Source organism: Etheostoma cragini, chromosome 23 (assembly GCF_013103735.1).
Source record: "Etheostoma cragini isolate CJK2018 chromosome 23, CSU_Ecrag_1.0, whole genome shotgun sequence".
Classification (NCBI taxonomy): domain Eukaryota; kingdom Metazoa; phylum Chordata; class Actinopteri; order Perciformes; family Percidae; genus Etheostoma; species Etheostoma cragini.
Window position 1 is genome coordinate 11,618,542 of NC_048429.1, and position 19,876 is coordinate 11,638,417.

General features: G+C 40.2%; 1 protein-coding gene across 13 annotated transcripts in view; it reads left to right on the plus strand.

Annotated features, from left to right (window-relative positions):
- The window catches only part of cald1a (caldesmon 1a), a 58,323-nt gene that overhangs the window by 27,331 nt on the left and 11,116 nt on the right, over positions 1–19,876 (plus strand). For 11 of the 13 annotated variants that reach the window (XR_004655447.1, XR_004655446.1, XM_034863295.1 and 8 more), the window contains exons 2-9: positions 89–174; positions 8,615–8,752; positions 11,503–11,917; positions 12,016–12,048; positions 12,141–12,356; positions 14,346–14,461; positions 15,957–16,224; positions 18,371–18,508. Coding sequence is in view for 11 of the 13 variants with exons in the window: in XM_034863295.1 (XP_034719186.1) it covers positions 98–174; positions 8,615–8,752; positions 11,503–11,917; positions 12,016–12,048; positions 12,141–12,356; positions 14,346–14,461; positions 15,957–16,224; positions 18,371–18,508 (1,401 nt within the window). In the remaining 2 variants the exon portion in view is untranslated. The remainder of the gene's footprint in view (positions 1–88; positions 175–8,614; positions 8,753–11,502; positions 11,918–12,015; positions 12,049–12,140; positions 12,357–14,345; positions 14,462–15,956; positions 16,225–18,370; positions 18,509–19,876) is intronic. The other 2 variants (XM_034863298.1, XM_034863299.1) reach the window with 2 other exon arrangements.

Sequence of the window (19,876 nt, forward strand, 5' to 3'; positions counted from 1 at the left end):
TTAGGATATCTAAGTTAATGTGTTTTTGTTCTTCCTTCCTGATATTAAGTAAAAGAACGTCTCTGTGTTTGGTGATGTCATCCCTCAGGGCACAATCATGGAGGAAATGGACTTTGAGCGTCGCCGGGAGCTGAGGAGGCAGAAGCGGGAGGAGATGCGCCTGGAAGCCGAACGGTAAGACTCATTTGATTCTCCGTCAGTCACGTCTGCGCATTAATACTCCAGCTACACTCCAACTAATTCTCTTGCAAATCAGAAAGTGTTTAACAAGTCAGTCCTAAACAATGGACTGATTTGAAATTGCAACCAGCCACAGAACTTGTCACTGAAGCTCTTACTACTTTGGTTGTGTGAAGCTGAAGGAGCAGCCTGGGTTGTGTAATGAGGCACTTGTTGTCAATGCACAGCGCGCCTCCTCTAATGTTCTTGCCAAGTTGGAGCAGGAGGAAGCCAGCTTTTATGGCTTAGACCCTCCTCTTGGTCTTTTAAAACATTGCTCAGCAAATATTGGCTTCCCCAAACCCAGGCTAGAAAGAAAAAAAGGTTGATAAGAAATCTGATAAGCAAAGAGATGACCTTTAAGTGGGAATGTTCAATCACGCCCTCCCGCTTACCAATTTTCTCTCCCAGATACTGCAGCCTTGTGAACTCCCTTTGATTCAATGGAAGAAATTGATTAAGCTAAAGTTCATTTCAACAGATTGATTGAGTGTTAACACACCAAGTGTAGTAATCAAAACTGGTAAGAGCTTAATACAGTGTGCCAAGGAAACACTATATAGTGCCTTTTCACAAATGTCTCTTCATCTGTGCTACAGCCCTTCCAATTAAGGATGAGGTTGATGTGGATGCAGATACTGGCCAAGGTTACTCGCCTGTTTGATGTATCTGTGGGAAGAGTTTTGTTCGAGCCTGGTGCTCCATCACTGATGAAAAACAAGCTGACATAGGCCAGGCCACTGCTGAATGCATAGATGTTTCTGACTGATAATTTTTCTATGACACAAAGAATATGAGACCAGTGTTTACCTTAGTAATGAAGAAGGCCTTTTGCTCAAGGTAAAATTGCCTTTATTGTATAAATGAAATTCTGCAAAACCTTGCACACCATCCACAATAGTGAAGGAGATATACTAGGTATAAGATTCAGGGTTAAGTCATTCATTGAAAATAAAGTGTCTGCCAGCTTGTGTGTGTTGTATGGATGGTGCCAAGTTTATTTCCACAGGGGTATGCCATGGAGGCCAACAAGGGTCTTTTTACTGTTCTACTTATTTATTCTGGGTAGGAAATAAAGGGGACTGATAAATCTACATGACCAATATTTTTGCTCCGATAGCTTATCAGAGATATATGGTATCAACATAAATATCAACAAATAAATTGCAATACAGAAGTGCAAGATACACTCAACTATGCTTGTGGTAGTAAACAGTGTTGCCAGTGCACAGTAGTACATATCTTGGTCACAATTCTTTAAACTTGCATTAATTGATTGTTTTTGGTCACTTGGGGAGCATGGAACAAGCTAAAAACACATCAAGGAGATATATTATCACCTTATAAAGCTCTCACCTTCTCAATCATTTGGAGTCATGTTTCTGGCAACATGGCACATGTTAGCGGGGCGCAATACTAACTCAAGTGGTTGTCGAAATTGACATTACGGTTCACAATGTTTTGAACTACTTATATTTTAAAGGTGGGAATTTCTTAGCACCTTTTGATTCTAATTCAGAGGCCAACAATTCGATTCTAAACCAATTATTGATGCATCTCAATGCAATAATTTTTTATGTACATGCGTGATTTAAAAAAATATTCATATAAATGGGAGTTTGTTAGATTTTGACATATATTTGTCACACATGAGTTGTAACGAAATGTTTTGTCTACTGGGGTTTTATTTTGTAGTCATTCGATGCTTAAGACTTCAACTGCTTGTGAAACATGAAACATGAGGTGGTTAGATGTACTGTGATAAAGTAGATCAACAGCCTAAATGTGTTTTGCCTAATTATTCGATGTATGTCTTATTAGATAACAAAATGCCATTTTTGTATTTTTTCTATCAGTGATTTGTCCCTTTTAACAATTAAATTAAATTGTATTTAAAGTATCAAATTTTAACAACAGTTATCTCAAGACACTTTACAGATAGAGTAGGTCTAGACAACACTATAATTTACAAAGACCCAAAAATACCAGTAATTCCCCCAAAAGCAAGCATTTTGTGTGAAAGTGGCGAGGAAAACTTCCTTTTAGGTAGAAACCTCGGTGGTGAGAAAAACTTCCTTTTATGGAGAAAACTTGGACAGTCCCAGGCTCATGGTAGGCGGTATCTGACGGTGCTGGATGGGGGGTGTGATGAACAACGGCAATAATATTCACAATAAAGAGAATAAGATGATGACTACAAATAGTAGTTGTAGTACTTCATGGCATAGCAGGGCACTGAAGGGCATTACAGACCGTAGCAGGACATAGCAAGGTTTTGCAGGATGTAGCAGGGCACTGCAGAGCGTAGTGATGTGCAACAGGACATTGCAGTGCACGGAGCAGGACCATCCGGTGCCACCCTAATCCAAGGAAACATGCTTGGCAAAAAAAATATAAGGACTTTGGGGAATAAGATCCCCATAGCTAAGTTAGCAACAAGCATTTCTGGGACATGGATGCACACAGAGGGAAAGGGAGAGAAGAGATTAGCTCAGTGTGTCAAAGGAAGTCCCCCGGCTGGCTTAAACTATTACAGCATAATTAAGAGAGAAAAGACAAGGAGAGAGGAAACAAATATGACAAACTTACTCATAAACACATACTACTTCCATAGCAACTTTATCAAAAGCTTCAGAATCATTTTTGTTATTTTAGGATAAAGATCCTGTACATTTTAATTTTGTGATTTTTTTTGTTTAACTTATTTCACACTCTTATGCCTCATTTTCCCATATGCCCTCTAAATAGCTGATTGAAGGGAAGGTTATTGCCGCTGTTATATTTTCATTGCTTAAAACCCCCATAAACCCCCTGCTGTTAGAATTATTTATGCAGTTTTGCTGTGTTTGTGTTACACGGAGAACATGAAATTTGGTTGAAAATGTAGACTAAGCAGACCCTACATAGGGAAGACATGAGGACTGACTGAGCGATAGAGAAATGGACCAAGCGTGAAAAAGAGTACGAGTTGTAAGCACCTTGGACATTTACATTTTCAGCTCGGCGGGTGTTTGTACATGACTGTTTATTTGGTCCGAGCAGCAATAATTTCATCTGGCAGGCAACACGCTGCTCCTGTTTTTGATAAAAGATTACATCTCTACATTGTTTCCATTTCTGCCAATATATTGAAACAATCAATATTTACATGCCCCTCTCGGTTGGACTAGTCAAAACCACATGTTACCTCACTGGCCTGCTTCCATTCAACCATCACTGAGCATGCTGTGAGACGGCAGAGAGACGCAGAGAGAGTGTGGGGCCATGTAATAACGGCTGTAGGAATGCCAAATTCCTGGCTATTATAAGTGTTTACTGGCCAGGTCTCCATGAGTTGTTCCTACATGCTGGGACAGTGAGATTGTCTGTGTATGAAAGAGTGCGTGTGTATGTGTCCCATAGTCTGTGTAAGCTGTGTGCATGTGCACAGGGTGCGTGCGTGCATTCAGTTAACCATGCAGGCGTTCGCTGTAGCGTGCATGCGTGTTTGGATCAGCATCAGGTGATGAAGGTTTGACAAGCTCCATTCACTTTACTGAACACTGTGTGTGTGTGTGTGTGTGTGTGTGTGTGTGTGTGTGTGTGTGTGTGTGTGTGTGTGTGTGAGAGCCAAAGCTTCCCTGTCTTACATCAGTCTCAGTTATAGTTGTAAGAAGATGATTGTTGACATAGAGGTGCACAATGGGCTTCAATTCAGATCTAGTTCTATTCAGTGAAGACACACACACACACGCGGTTTTCTGCTTTGCCAAGGTTTCTCACACTTTCTTATGCTCTTTAGTTCCTGGACTCATCAGTGATATAGTACATTTATGTTCAATGAAACAAACAGGAATGTCTTGACTGAATCTTTTTTTCAGTCTTTTCCTGTAGAGAGCACATGGATGTGGAATTGTCCCAGTTAATCAGTGACCAAAGGGTGTCTGCTTCAGCTAGAAATACTGTTCTTTTGTAATATTGATAGTACTCAAAGTTTACCAAAAAAAGCTGTTGTAACTACCTGCAACATGAAGCTGGAGAAGTTTATTGTCCCCAACAGAATATTTACGCATTGCACACATATTGCACGGCCAAAATGGTGGTTCATTGTATGTTGGACAGTTAGAGAAACAGGTAAAGGAACAACTTGGGAAATACTCTAATTCGGCTGTCTTGCAGAGAGTTAGATAAGAAGATGAATGGTCCTGCACATAACCCTCAGAAAAACCACAACTTGCATAGTTGTTTTTACATTTTTGGTGCAGTTCAAGTCCTTCTCCATCACCTATTCTTTATGCTAAGCTGTACAATGTTGATTTATTCTTCGATATCCTTTTTCAGAAGGTCAGTCTGTTTCTCTCTAGTTGCTTTTCTCTTTTTATCTTGGTCTTCTTCGTACATTTAAAATGCACTACCTTCCGCACTCACTTAATCTCTTATTCTCCATCTTATTCTTCTCAGTCTCCTCTTCCTTCTCCCGCTCTAAATCCTCTTTCTCTCTTCCACCATCCTCTTCTTCCTCCTGTTGGTTCTTTACATCTGTGCCGTGCCCTTCCCCGGAGAGACCAGGAAGGGCCGAGGAAATAACACCCATCCTCAGTGAATGAGCCGTGCCAAACAGTCCTCGCCCAGGGTGAATGGAGCGTTCCAGACATGACCCAGGTCCTGCATCGTAATCCTGTTGGTTCTGTCAGGAAGAGAGAGGGAGATGCAGATAAAGCGATAGAGATAGGGCGGGAAAGGTGGAGACATATAGGTGAACTTCTAACTCACCACATCAACTTTGAAAGGAGTTAAGCTAGTGCTGCTGATTTTGTTTAAACCTAGTCATACTATTTTACTCCCAAAGAGAATTATATTTATGTTTTATTTGCATGCTATACTTCCTTTTCATCTGCGAGTAAGAATGAATGCAGCCAAGGGGAATTCTAACATTGTGTGTTCTTGTAGCCAGCCCAGCAAAGCGCAGGGTGGGGAAGAGAGACAGACGGGGTACGATGTGGTTCTTTGGGCTGGCGGTAGGAAGGGAAATAGTCCAGAGAGGCCAGCGTGGGAATGGGTCAGCATTTCTGACGGCGAAAGCAGAGCCCCCATCCTCTTTCCTTCTCCTTCGCTATCCCTTCCTTTTCTCCCCTCCCCTCTGTTCACAGCAGCTTTTCTTTTCGATCTTCTTCTCTGCTTTTCTCCCTCCCTTTCCCTCTGTCCCTCTCCTCTTGAAGAGGGGTGAAGAAGTCTTTTCTCATGGGTTTTTACCAAATTGTTTTCACTGACATTTCTGAGATATTTCTCTGTAAAGAAAATATTTGGACATATTTCTCCCTAATAGGCCCACGGATGGCGATGTTTTGTGTGCTGGTGCTGTCCTCGCAGACAGTTACTCTGCGGACAGAATCTTGCCTAAATCAGCATTGCTGTACTGTATCGTGCAGCAAACAAAACAAGAAAATTAGGAATTTATGCACACATGCAACAAGACTTTTAATTTCCGTTTCAGCTGTAACACAGCTGCCACATGGAAACCTAAGTGCATATTAGCTGTCAGTTCATAGTGTGCGGTTTGCTTTCCCTACGTACTGTGCTTGGCCACCCAAGAAAAGGCAATCTGTTGCATACTGTATTCTGACAGACACGCATACCTGAAGTTTATAACTGTGGCTGAACATCATTCTGTACAGGAAAAGATGTTGTCTATGATAAAATCTGCAGATTACTCCTTTTTCCATTATTGTGCACGCCCTTTCCCTTCCCGTTTTTCATGTCCCACTTCTCTTTATCCTCACTCTCTATTTCACTTGCTCTTTCTTTTTCTCTCCTTTTCTTCCATCTTTCCCCATATTTCTGTGTCAGTATGCTGATAGAGTTTGGGGCCTAGGTAAGGAAAGGGATATCAAATCAGGGCTTTGGTTGTGTACGTGTCTCTAGCCAAGGCTGTGATTGACAGGAATGCTAATTCAGCTCTTAGGAGATTGTTCCTTTCTTTAACTGAGGAATCTTTAACCCTGAGATTGTTGTTGTCACCAAGGACTCTTTTGTTCCATTTTTAGCTGTTGTCTTTTTCTCTTTCTCATGACATTTGGGGCTGTTTCTCGGATGGCGCAATCCCCCAGGAGTTAACTCAGTTGTTTCATCATTTTTTTCCACAGAAACAACATATCACTCTGGCATTTTAAATACGCGTTAATGTACTTTCTACTGCAGGGGAACTTAACTCAAATTGACGGAAGATGAATGCAATTAAAAAAGAAAACTACGGTTTTTGGGGGGAAAGAAATTATTCAAAGTAACACTATGTAACTTTTGAAAAAAAGAAATGACATTCTTCCTCTTAAAGAAAGCTGGATTGTGGAGCAGTAAAACTCCCCTCACTTCATGTTGCAGCTTTACTTGGTCTTGCATGACTAGTAGCTCATTGTTGCTAATGTTAGGAAACACTGACAAACTTAAAATAGATTTATCAAAGTCAGTTTTTACTATCCTCTTGTGTATCATGCTTCATTTTAGCATTTGCCAATATATATTGTAAGTTGTGGCAACAGTGGTTTGTGTTACATAAGATAGCTTTAAGGTTAAAAAACGTATCAGGGTTTGACCAGATTTCTAACCTTAAATATGCTGAATTATCAGATTTAAGCACACACACACATGCACATGTGTAAATCATTACCTGACGTCACAGGTGTCCCCGTCCCGTAGGCCCAGCTTGGGCGTTAACAGATTCATCTTATGACAACATTCCTCATCTGAGAGAAATAAATGAGAGGCGGAAAGAACAGCAAAGGGGAAGGAAAGGAAGAAGGAAACAGTTGTTCACAAGCTGTAAAACCTCACATAAACCCAAGCAGCTTTAACTCAGCTCACCACACATGTTGCAATTAACATGCAATAGCACGCTTCGCTGGCTGACCTCAAAGGCGGCGCTGTGATGTCAGGTAGCTAGGCATGTGGTTAGCAGTGGGAGTGGAAAGGTCAGTCGGGGCAACGCAGATCAAGCATGGAGCTGAGTTCATAGATGTCAGGTGGCCAGAAACACAGCCATTTGGGAACTAATTTCATACTTTAAAACAAAGGTAAAATTCTGTCTCTGGTTGTATATAAATGTTTTTAAGATATCCTCAGTTTGTGTTGCTTTGGTTTATAATACATCATTAAATACTTTATTTTTTAAATAATTTTTTTCTTTCCCTAAATCTGTCTACTTGTGTTTAAGTTAGATATTCTGAATCTCTTAGAGTGATTTTGGACCGGCTCCAGAGAGAGGCCTTAACTTGTTGCTTTTAATCAAATTTAAGCGCTTAAATATACAGTAGTTCACGAGCCAACTACATTTTGAACAATGAAGTTGTGTTGATTGTATGCAGCCGCACCCTTTACTTAAACCACTGCATTTGATAAAGACGTTCATAATCCCCTGCATGTCTGCTTTGGATTTTGTTAAATGAAGGATATGGGCGGTTGGTTTTTAGAATGGATTTATTCCTGCTAATGGCAGGGCAAGATAGAGCAACTAGAAATAAGCAGTTCTCAAATTCTTAGTGTCTAAAGCAATACACAAAACACAACCTGGCGTGACTGCTCTTCATCTACTGTATGCTTGAGCATTTATGCATAGTAATAAGAAAATACATCACCAAGAGAGGAACTGTGTTTCACACTGGTAAAATTTCCCGGGGTATTCTAGTGCTAAGCTTCATATAGCTTCATATTTAGCGTAGAAATATGAGTGGTATCAATCTTCTCACTCTCTGCCAGAAAGCAAACAAGTGAATTTCCAAAAATGACAAACTATTCCTTTAACTGGGAAGGTGCTGACTTGGATTGTCTCAGCTAAGCTGAGATTGTTTCCAGAATGTATTAAACAAGAGGCAGTATCTTTAAAACAAAGCTCACGCCAATGTCTAAGTTGTTATGACACAAGATTTTATTAACCCAAGAAAAATGTGATTTCTAGATTTAATATGGTATTAAATTCCTTGTAGAAATATAAACTTTGAAGGCTAGTGGTTGTTTTGCAGTACATACAGTAAGCTCCGTTCCAACACTGACCAGACCAGTACAAGCTGTGGGCCCAGAACTGTTTCTCTAGCTCTCTCTTATCCTCAGCCAAGCCATGTCTCCAGGCTGAGGTTTTATCAGCTCATGAAAACTGCTTCCATGATAAGAGGTATTGGTTTGTTGCACAGCTGACAGGTCAGCCTGATAGGAGAGAGAAGGAAAAAAAAAGCTCTGGATAAATCCACCAGGTTTGGACAATGTGACGATTACAGTCCAATTTAAAGAATTGGTCACTTTGAAGTTTCTAACCGTAAAGCTAAATTGAGGGAAGGCAGAAGGGGTTGAAGGGTTTAAGGTTGAAAGCTGAAAAAAGTCTCTGTTTGTGTTTTGATCCTTTCTATCGCTCTTCTTTTGTCTCCCTTAGGTTGGCGAAGAATGATGATGATGAGGAGGAGGCGGCCCGCGAGAGAAGGCGCAGGGCCCGCCAAGAGAGGATGAAGGGCAGGGAGGGTGATGAGCCAAGCGGACAGCCAGACAGTCTGGTCATGACCAACAGTCACAGGTGACACTGTCTGCCACAAGTATAAAGTCAACAGCCGATTGTTTTGTTCACAATTGCTGGTCTAGCCTAAGGGATAGAAGAGCAGGAGAGAAAGGGGTAGAGAACTAAATGTCAAAGTTATCTCATCATGCCCCGTTAAATCCTTTATTAGATGTGAAAAACGTTGGGACAACTAAGAAGAATGTCGCCCAAAAAAATTTCACAATCTGCTGTAAAAACAAAACAATATATTGTAGAGTTTGAGATTATTTGAAGACTTCTGGAAAGTGGGAACGGTCAATTGTTTTATACTTTCACAAATCAATTGACCGTTACTGTTACTGTTGCTGTTTGCTTTTACAGTAATAATTTATACAACAATGATAATGGTGGTTGTTTAGCTCAAATGTAATGGTAAGAGTGGCTTTGATTCCAGACAGAAGTAAAGAAAACCAGACTTATCATTTATAGCTGGTACTTGTAGAGTTTATTAGCTGTAATAACTGTTTCTGGCTAACTTATTAGTTGTAGCTAGCTAGCTAACGTTAGCTACACAATTTTGTTTAAAACTCGGTTTCCAGGTGACTTTTTAATCTTTTATCTTAAAATAAGAACGTTTTTAAATATGCACTTCCTGGGTACACATGATAATGTAAGATTAGGCCCTGTCCACACAAGCACAGGTATTTTCAAAACAGAGCTTTGGACGAGACGGACTACATCCGGTTGGACCTCTATGGGGGAACTTCAGGCTTTTGATTGGCCAACATGGCTTACCGGTTAGGGTTAGATCACCACCTGTTGGTTTGTTATGCTCTTGACAGCACTTGATTGCATGTTTTTACGTTTTCATGTGTGCTGAGGTTTTTTTAAACCTTGCTTGTGTGGATGAGATTATTTTTAATCAAAGGAAAACACCGTTTGTCAAAAATACCTGTGTACGTGTGGACTAGGCATTAATCAGAATGTTATTTTATTCTAAATTAACCCTATTTGGCTGCTTAGCTTTTTGGGGATTATAAACAGTGTGTTTTCATTTTCATTATGACAATAGAAATGGCTTTTAGTGTAATGAATAACCAGTATGTGGAATCTCCAAGAAACTTAAGCTGGGCTTTACTGGAGTTTCAAATTTCCCCAAATCCAATAAATCCCAGACCAGATTCTAACATTATAGCTCAAATCTGATAGTATCCAGGAACAGCTGCACATTGGATCCACTAGTGACCAGGGCTTATTGTTTAACCTCAGAAGCATTGGAGCACTTAGTTATTACTGTAGTGAGCTAGTTAGCTAAATATGCTAAATTAGCTTACATTAGAGTGTAAAAACACTGTAACAATACACACACTTTAACATTGTCCGGTGGAATTCTGTGAAGTGGCTTTTTCAAACCATTTAATTATTATTTTTATACATTTAAGTCAACTTACGCAATAATTGAACTCCACTCTCTACCCGGTCCCAGCTGTTAACATGACAACCAACTCATGATCTCATACCTATCCATTAGAAGGACTGCCAAAGGAACAAAGGGGCCAACTATGCCATTTTTGAAGCTATGCGATCAATCGTCTTGGCTTCAGTGGAAGTGGTGGGCTGCTCTGACATCGAGCAACACAGTCACCGCTTTGTGGACATGAATGTTTCCTCTCTATGAGCTCAGAGATACATCCTGGGCCAGTAAAACAACAAGGGGATTGTGCAGGGGGATGCTGAGACAGGACCTAGGGTTGACAAGCCATTGTTGATTGTGTAGATTCAAGGATAATGTTTGCCAGACTTTTAGGTCAGAATATTTTGAATCATGCTATTTGGAGTGAGGCGGATTGATGTACTGTTGGTATTGGTGAGTTGAAAGGCATGTATTATAAACACATAGGTTTTTAGCCTTGCAGTCGGTCCACTACTTTTGTCCTGACTTATATATACAGTACCAACACCTATTTGATGGATGTCTCTGAAATCTTGTACACAATTTAATGTTCCCCAGAGGATGAATTATACTGGCTTTGGTCATTTCTTGACTTTTCCTCTTACATACCAACAAACTATTCAAACAAGGTTAAAAAAAAATGTTTAACTCCAGACATAAAATCACAGAGATATTCACTAGTTTTCTCTTTCTCTTATGGCCTGAACAATAGTTAATTTTTAGAATATCTGTGGTGGAGACATGTCAATACAGCCAGTTGTCAGCATTCTCCACATACTGGCTAAAGGGGCTAACTGATGTAGCAGCGACTCTCTGTAAATTTAGGATTTCATTTCGTTTCTTTTGCAAAGGTTTGCTTAAGCATTCATGCTCTTTTAGCAGTTTTTGTATCAGTTGCCAGTGTAAGTCACAATTATGCTGTGGACCATGTCCCAAACATTTTGAGAATCTGTACTTTGCTTGTGCTTTTGTTTAGTTTTGGAAATGTATACCTTTTCTATAGTTTTCATTGTGTTTCAGTAGAGATCTAGCCCCTAGTAAATTAATGTAACACTGTTCTTTTGCTGCTTTGTTTTGTCAAGGCACCAAGGTTACGCTCATTCAGAATGACCTGTACTTTAGTTACTCACATCCAAATCCAAACTTGATAAAATTAAAAACACATGTATCTTGCCACTTAACATTTAGGAAACTGTCAAAGGTTATAGGCCTTGATCAAGAGTATCTCAATGGTGACAGGGGATGAAAATATTCATGCAGTTTAATAGCTTCAGGCTTCTTCCTCTTTAACAAAAGACCACACAGTGAAATGTTTGTCTCCTCTCGCTATTCCTAGTGTGACAGAGACAGTGTCTGTGAGCAGCTTTTATGGAGGAGGAGAAGGCGGCGGAGACAACGAAGACCAGGCCCTGCTGGACCGTATGGCCAAACGAGAGGAGAGGCGGCAGAGACGCATGCAGGAGGCGCTGGAAAGACAAAAGGAGCTGGACACCACCAGAACAGAGGTGATGGAGAAAAACAACGCGGAAGAGGAGAGGCCATCCTCCTGGGGTAGGGGTCGTTACCATGACAATGAGGATGAAGAGGAGAAGACAGAGACGTACAGCTCAAGAAGAGAGGAGAAGGAGCAAGAGGAAGAAGAGGCTGCTCCTGAGGGTGAAGAGGAAGCAGATGAGGGTTTAGATGAAGAGGAAGAGCAGAAAGTGGAGGTGGTGGAAGACCAACCGAGAAGGTCTTACTTGAGGGAACAGGTGAGTCACCTGTGGTCATTCTTGTTTGTTTATTTTAGCCGTTTATTGTGTTTTTTTGTTGCTGACAGTCCCTGCAAATGTAATGCTTGTTTCTGTAGGAATCAACCGAAGAACCTAAAATTCAAAACAAGGTATGGTGATTGATTTATTGACTTCTGAATGCACATTCTTGAGCCAATCCCTGCTCTTTCCTTCAAAGAACTGCTATAAACATTTTTTATAGGAACCCGCTGAAGAAGAAACACATTCAGTAGTCAGTGAGATTTCAAACCAGGCCAATTCAACAAATCCAAAATCTGAGGAAGATGCAGTAGCATCAGAGGAGGTACCTGAAGATGATTATTTAGATCATTCATCCGAGAATAAGTCTATGACTCTCAGAAATGACACTGAAGAGGACAATGAGGTATCTGAGATACTGCACTCAGAGGATGATAAGGTATCATTAATGTGGTAAGCTTTTTAGTAGAGGTGTGGTGCACAGCACAGACAATCTCTCTGGGTAACTTCAGCGGCTTGATGTATTTTTAAGGAGACATGTAAACAAGAATCTTCCCGTATTAAACTATCAAACATTATTTTAATCAGGCTACCTTGTTGACTTTGTGATTTATGTCGGAGCCAGATGCTGAAATTACCCAGACACCCCGTGTCGTCACAGTGTGGGTTGCACCATTTTCAAATTGGCGGTAAATGAGCCTACGTTTTAGTGGTCACAGTGCTTTTCTGCATGTTTTCCACCTCAGCTATGAGAGCAGCAACACTTATTACACTGACTCCACTCCAAAAATTCACTGCCAAAGGGAAACACAATGTAATTTCAAATAATCAGTGTGTTTACTGGACGAGGATATTATAATGATATCACTGAGGCATCTTATCATTTGTATATTTCCAGTCAAATGTTCTAGACCAGGCTACGATTGTTTTCATATCAGAAACCCTAAAATTATAAATGTAAATCCCTAGCCTAGATACCAGCTAAACTTAGCCCCACTTACAACATTTGAGGTAGAGAAGTTTGGTCTGGACTTGATCCGTTGTGGAGTAACTATGCTTGAACCAGAGCTGTTCAGACCAATCAATTTGTCAGGGCGGGCTTTATACAATGATAGGTGGAGGATTAACAGTAACATAATCAACCACGTCACTAAAGAGCGCTTGGGTTAAATTTGTTTACACAAAGGTGGCTGCCGCTGGAGAAACTGAGATGTGTATATTCCGCCATTGCGTCTGTTATAGAAGATAGCAACAGCGCATTCAAAAGAAAGATGTTTTTGCCGTTCTTCCTGCAGGATTTGGTAACATTTTAATTTATCAGTTGGCTCACATGCTCCCTTGCTCTGATTGGTGTAGGTCTATCCATTTGAGTGCAGAGGCATTTTCATTCAAGGTTCGGTTGAAACACGCCCCATAATCACAGCCCAGCGGAGTTGTGTCAGACTCATATTCTGACTAGAGTCTGAGCATGACCACATCAGGCTACTTAAAAGGAGGTTTTTCCTTGCCTGTGTCGCCTAGTGCTTTTTCTTGGTGGGAACTGTTGGGTTTCTGTAAATAACATCACAGAGTACAGTCTAGGCCTGCTCTTTTATGAAAAGCGCAATGAGATAACTGTTGTTGTGATTTCGCGCTATATAAATAAAATTGACCTGGATTGAATAAATCCCACCCAACTAAAAATATATTTTTCACTTGTAGCAGTTCATTATGTTTTTAAACTCCAAGCTTTTGACGAGAGCTCTCCTCACTTTCAAGATGCCTTTGATGATGTAAACAACAGCGCTCAAAGACACATCATGTTTCTTGACACTTTTCCTGTTAAGACGGACTTCTTAATATTATAAGAGTAGTAGTAGTGTGATTTTTTTTTTTTTAGCTTGCCCGCTAAATCTCAGATTACTGTAAAGACCTAATTAAAGTAAGTACAAATTAATAGGCATGCTGGCATGTCTTAAAGAGAGTCTTAACGAGTGCATTATTAAAGACAGGTGTGCTGAAAAGTCCCACCGGCTCAGTCTATATTATGGTAAAAATGCACAGACTGTGCTAGACAGCATCAACAGTAAGACAGATCTTTGCTGCAGGTTAATCATATATGGTGCTTTGAAAGCTTGACTGGCGGTGTACATTATGTGCTTGGACACATAATGATTATAATTGAAAACACTTTTTGATGATGGTCAGAGATAGAAAATATACAGCTGGAGACACTCCCACACTGATCACATGTTAGATAATCCTGTCTCAGTAGTAATTCTGGAGTGGACGCTGTGTTATATGTTGTTCTGTGTTATTTTGTTTGGGGTGTGCTCTCGTTCTCTTTCTCATTTGACATCCCGTGATGTCACATGGAAGACTCCGCCCATTCAGCCTACCCACCAATCAAATCTTAATTCACCGTCCCCCCCGGGTTGTTTCTTTGCAGGAAAATGAAAGAGGCAGGTCCAGGGTGGAGAGGGAGGAGCAGAGCAAGCTGAACGGAGGGCTGCACGAGGAGGAGGCTGCTCTCAAACAGCACAGGAAACCTGAGAGGACCTTCAGGTACACAGACAAAACAACACACACACAAACACACACACATCAAGTGACCTCCTGGTTTCCACTGAGGTGAGTTGGGGATAGCCAGGTCTGATGAATTATTCAAGAAACCCCATTTTCAGCAAAGGTCATGTCCCAATTTGTTGCCAGTTAAGAACGTGTGGCTGACAAATCTAAAATAATTACCTGAATGTAACTAGTCTGTGCTTTATTTTATGAAATATTAAGAATCAAAATAGTTAATTTTATCTAATTCCACATATGTTCTTCTATTTGCTGGGGATGCACCAATATAGATGTTTTTACCAAATAAACAATGTTGACCTACATGAATGTAGATGAAAAATATCATTGTTCAATCGTGATTAAAATAATAAAATAGCTTTTATTTTTAACCAAATACAAACATAAATTCCCCTCCCTTAATTGTTCCAATATTGGCAGTAAAACATTATAATGAAGAAATAGCATTACTACTTTATGAACCTGATATTGCATAATCACGACAGTATGCTAATATATCAGTGCCTATCTACACTTGGCCAGTTGTGGAAAGTTACTGCAGTAACTTAATATGATTGATACAATGGTCAGTTGAGCACATCAAGTTACACAACAACCTAAGCTCAGTTTCTCAGTGTGAGGAAAAGACACACAATTGATGAGGAAATGACTGATAGCATCTAATTTAACCAAAGTATAGTCCTGCATTTACCGAATTATACTATACTTACTCTGAAAATGATCTTTATATTTGTTTTAACACTTCACAGTGTTTGCATATGCTGAACAGAGGCAGTTTAATCAGACAGGAACTTACTGATTTGTCACTCGGGCTGGTATAAAAACATGGTAAACCAAGTATCGCATAATTATTTATTTTATTATAAATATATGTTATTATAATTATTTTAATTTCTATTATTACACAGAAAAACATAAGTAACATTAACTGTGTTCCATTTAAACTGGCCTGAGAAAACGTGTTTACTGCAGGTTCCTCTTCTGCGGATGCAGAATCCCATTACCATTGAAACATTACAAAATGAAAGAAAACTGAACCAGGACAACAAATATTGCCTAAGGCATCTGCACAATAATTGAAAAGCATGTCTGAATCAGATTTTCAAGCAAACAAGCTGTTTCTGTTCAGCAGTCAGCCGTAGCACAGCAGTAGTGCGTTTTAGACATGGGTCACCTGCAGTTAATCCCCAGTGTGAAACACTGGATGAAACTTGAGATGTGCTGGAACATTATCTCAGCGAAGGTGATTGTTGGTATTTGTATAGGTGCACATTTTTTTATGTCTAGATTAGTTTGCTTGTCAGGAAAGAGAAACATTCTTACTGCATGTTGAGTGCATGTTTAAGTATTCAGTTTGTATCATGTGTCAATTGCTAACCTAAATGTCAGCCAGCTTTGCGTCCTACCTCCTCAGTTTTTGTTTCTGTTGTGACTTGTGTGTGTGCTCTAACCCGTGTTTGTGTGTGTGTCCCAGTCGCGGCAGTGTGCGGTCCCCCGAGGTGTTCCCAGGTGACGACCAGGACGACGCTGCCCGCCTTGAGGCAGAGCGCAAGCTGGAGGAGCTGAAGCGTCGCCGCGATGACGCTGAGAGCGAGGAGTTCGAGAGGATGAGGCAGAAGCAACAGGAGGCCGAAGCCGAACTGGAGGAGTTGAAGAGGAAGAGGGAGGAGAGGAGGAAGGTGCTGGAGGAGGAGGAGAGGCAGAAGAAGCAAGAGGAGGCGGAGAGAAAAGCCAGAGAGGAGGTAGGGGAGAGAGGGGGATGTCTTTTTTTGTCACTTTATGGATGTCGTGTGATCAGTTTAGTTCTGTCTGTTAATTTTTCTATTCTCCTTGTTATCCATTGTTTTTGATGATTTGTCACACTGAAATTGTAATTCTTCTAACTTTTTGTGTATAAACTACAGTGATATTGCAGATATTGTGCACAGTATCACATGCATTAAAAAAGGGCAAAAATGTCAGTCGCAATGCAGTCTGCATGGATTGCTGCTCAGGTGTGGAGGGAGTTTTTTAACTGTCCCCGATTAAGGCCTAAATGGCCGAAACGCCTTGTCATGTTTTAATGATGTAGCCCACAATATATTAAGGGCTTTTTAAACTTTGCCCTCTTGAGTGCCTCAGTCTCCTTCAACCGTTTTACACAAGGATAAAACCGTTTTTTGACATATTTGGGGAAACAACATGAAGCTTCACGCTATAGGCGTTTCCTATAGCAGCTGTTGACTGACCTCTGAGAGCTGGCATTGCTAGGAGCCGTGCTGTCAATTTACATGATGCTAGCTGGTGCACATAACGCTGTATAACCTAGTAATGGTAACACACAACTGTTTCAACTGGTTAAAGTGCCCATATAATGCACATTATGCATTATAAAATTATTATTTTGCCATTGAGAACGAGCTAGCATGCTACGGTTAGCCAGCTCGTCTCAGCTAGTGACGTAGAAAGCTGTGGCGATTTTGAACAGCTCACCCGGAGACTGAAGGTAGAGGACATTCAGAAACTTGTATCTCAATCAAAACTTCATGACATTTATTTTTCCAAGTTTGTATGCATGTGGAAGCACCAGAGACACAAAATAACAGCCCAAATCCCAGAAAAAGGGATTTTCTTTTTCATAATATTGGCACTTTAAGAAATCTGTCCCTTTACAACAATTTATCACTTCTTTGTGTTGTTATTTTCATTGTACAGTGGAAACTAACAAGCTAAACATAATTGCTGCCACTTCGTACTGAAAGCCAGTTAGCTTAGCTTGCTAATTTGGACTGATTCCCAGCTGCTGTCATTGTAGACAAAAATAAATTAAACACTGAGTTATGTGTTTTTTTGCTCAAAATTACATTTGATTAAAAGCTTATTTGTTACATTTATTCCTTTTATTTCTTGTAGTTTTTTTTTCTTTTTTTTTTCGCACCACCACTTCCATGTTGATTTAGCCTTTACACCTGTGTGAGCTAAAACCCATGCATCACACTCATACTAGCACCGCGCTGACGTTATCTTGACATACTTCACTGTTATCACAACTTAAGCTATTTGGGTCCCCAACTCGTAACTCATGCATGTCATTCCTTCTTCCTCCTAGAACGACCTCATCCTTATGTATCTCAAATGTGATAACCTCCTCCTTCCTATGTGTTCACATCTGTATTCAACCACGCACTGTCGTCCATTTTCCCTTTCACGCGCTCTCTCTGAGGCCCTTTCATTCTCACTCTTACCCTGACTGGTCTTCTTTGTTGATCTTGGCTCTGAACGTGGCGGGTTGTCTCCCGCTATCTGCCCCCGTTCTTCTCCTCTTGTGTGATGTTAATGAGGCCTTTTGGTTTGTAATTAAAAGATGTCCCAGAGATACAGAGAGACTAATTAACCAAGACAAGGCTGCTGCAGAGGGCTGATATACTGCCAAGCACCAGCCCTCTTCTGAATACCCTACAAATGATTCATACATTAATTGTTAAACAAAACTGTTGATAGTGTGCCTGTCTCAAGCTTTCCGAAACTGAGGCAGGCAATCACTGTAAATAAGAATATGCTCTGAGTAATTGAATTTGTTCCTGACCATCTTCATTAGATAAAGTAAGTAAATCAATTAAAACGTGGCACTTATATTTTGTCTTAGTTGGCTGCATCCCTGATTGTTGGTTGTCTATCATCTTGGTGGCGCATGCTATTCAATATAATTACCAATAAACATGTCAAAGTCATTCAACTTACATATACCCAGCCACCTACTGTACATAAGGTCTGATGAAATGTACAGAAAGTTGCTCCAACCGCAAAAGGAAAAGATGAAGGATTGGTACTTAATTTCTATCTAGCATTGTGCTCAAATGTGCATCTGGTGCTGAACTGCCCCAACTCTAGACACATCTCTTTCCTCAGGAGGAGAAGAGGAAGATGAAGGAGGAGATTGAAAGGAGGAGAGCAGAGGCAGCTGAGAAGAGACAGAAGGTGGAAGACAATATGGACGGGGAAGGCAGACCCTTCAAGTGTGTCAGCCCTCGAGGCTCCTCTTTGAAGGTTGGTCCACCATTTTTAACCTCGCAACTCTGCATCAGATTCCAAAAGGAGAATGTCAGTGCAGTTTTATTTGCAGATTGACCGTTTACTAACCCCTGTGCCTCATAGTTATTGTTACTATATACAGTATATACTGTATGTGTATATATGTATGTGTGTGGCTATATATGTATATAAAGTGTGTGTGTGTGTGTGTGTGTGTGTGTGTGTGTATATATGTATATATATATTAAAAATAAAGGTCCAGCATTGTTATTGTATTGTATTTTAGAGCAAGTTATTCTTAGTATTATAAGTTTGATTAGGACAAATATCCAACTGTTTTTTGTTATAGTGTAACCCTGCTTGGCTGCTTAATTTCCCCAAAACCAATAAAGACCAAGACAGAGCTGCTACGCTCTGATTATAGTATTATAACAGTTATGTGCGTAAATTAACCTATCCTAGTCTTTTTTTAACATAACCTGTAGCTACCTAAGGCTAATGTAATGCTAAAGTTTGTCACTGCTGTAGGCTGTAACTTAGTTAGTCAGAAATGCTAATGGTTGCAGTTCATTTTAAAGCAGACAAACAGTGTTTAATACAAATTAAAAAATAAGGCAAATATGACACTTCAATTATATGACACTTCCAACTATTTAGATGCTGAATATTGCAGCACATATACTTTGCCTGTGTATTTGCATGTCTGTATTTGTATCCCATCCAGTACAGTTGTCAGCTTAATGGACTCAATATAATGGTTCTCCAAAATTTGCTAATCCCACTCATCCGGCAGTGCTGCAAAGCTCAAGCTAAACATTCGAAAATGTTGGCAGGATTAAGCGCCAGATGACCCGCATCTGCCCTTCTCACCTCTTTCAGCTCTCTGCATGAAGTGTTATCTGACTGAGATGAAGGTGTTCAGAAATAGGAAGAGCAATACAAAGAGAAATGTGAAAAGAGTCAGCTGCTGGCAAGTTTTTTCTTATTTTACTTTAAATTTCTGCTGACATGTTAACCTGTTTATCACAAAAACAGCTCACTAGGAAAAGCAGCCTGAATCAACCCTGTGCTCGCCCCTTCCCAACTCCTTTAAAGATCAATGTTTGTCACGGCGAAGGAACGTTTAATCAACTCAAATGTGAATAAATGTTTCCAGTGTTGCCAAAAGCTAACTCCCACACTGAAAATCAAGGACAATTTTCAACCAGTGGAGAAAATCTAATTAGTGACAGGTAGCAGTAGCATCCATGACTCGAAGCTCAGCTCTAATGCTGTGTGAGCGCTGATCGTACTGGAATCCAAGTGCTTTGTTTGTTTGTGGTCAGTCTTGTAAATAATGTTCTGTTTGAAATTAACTGTAATTCTCTCCCCTACTGCACTGGC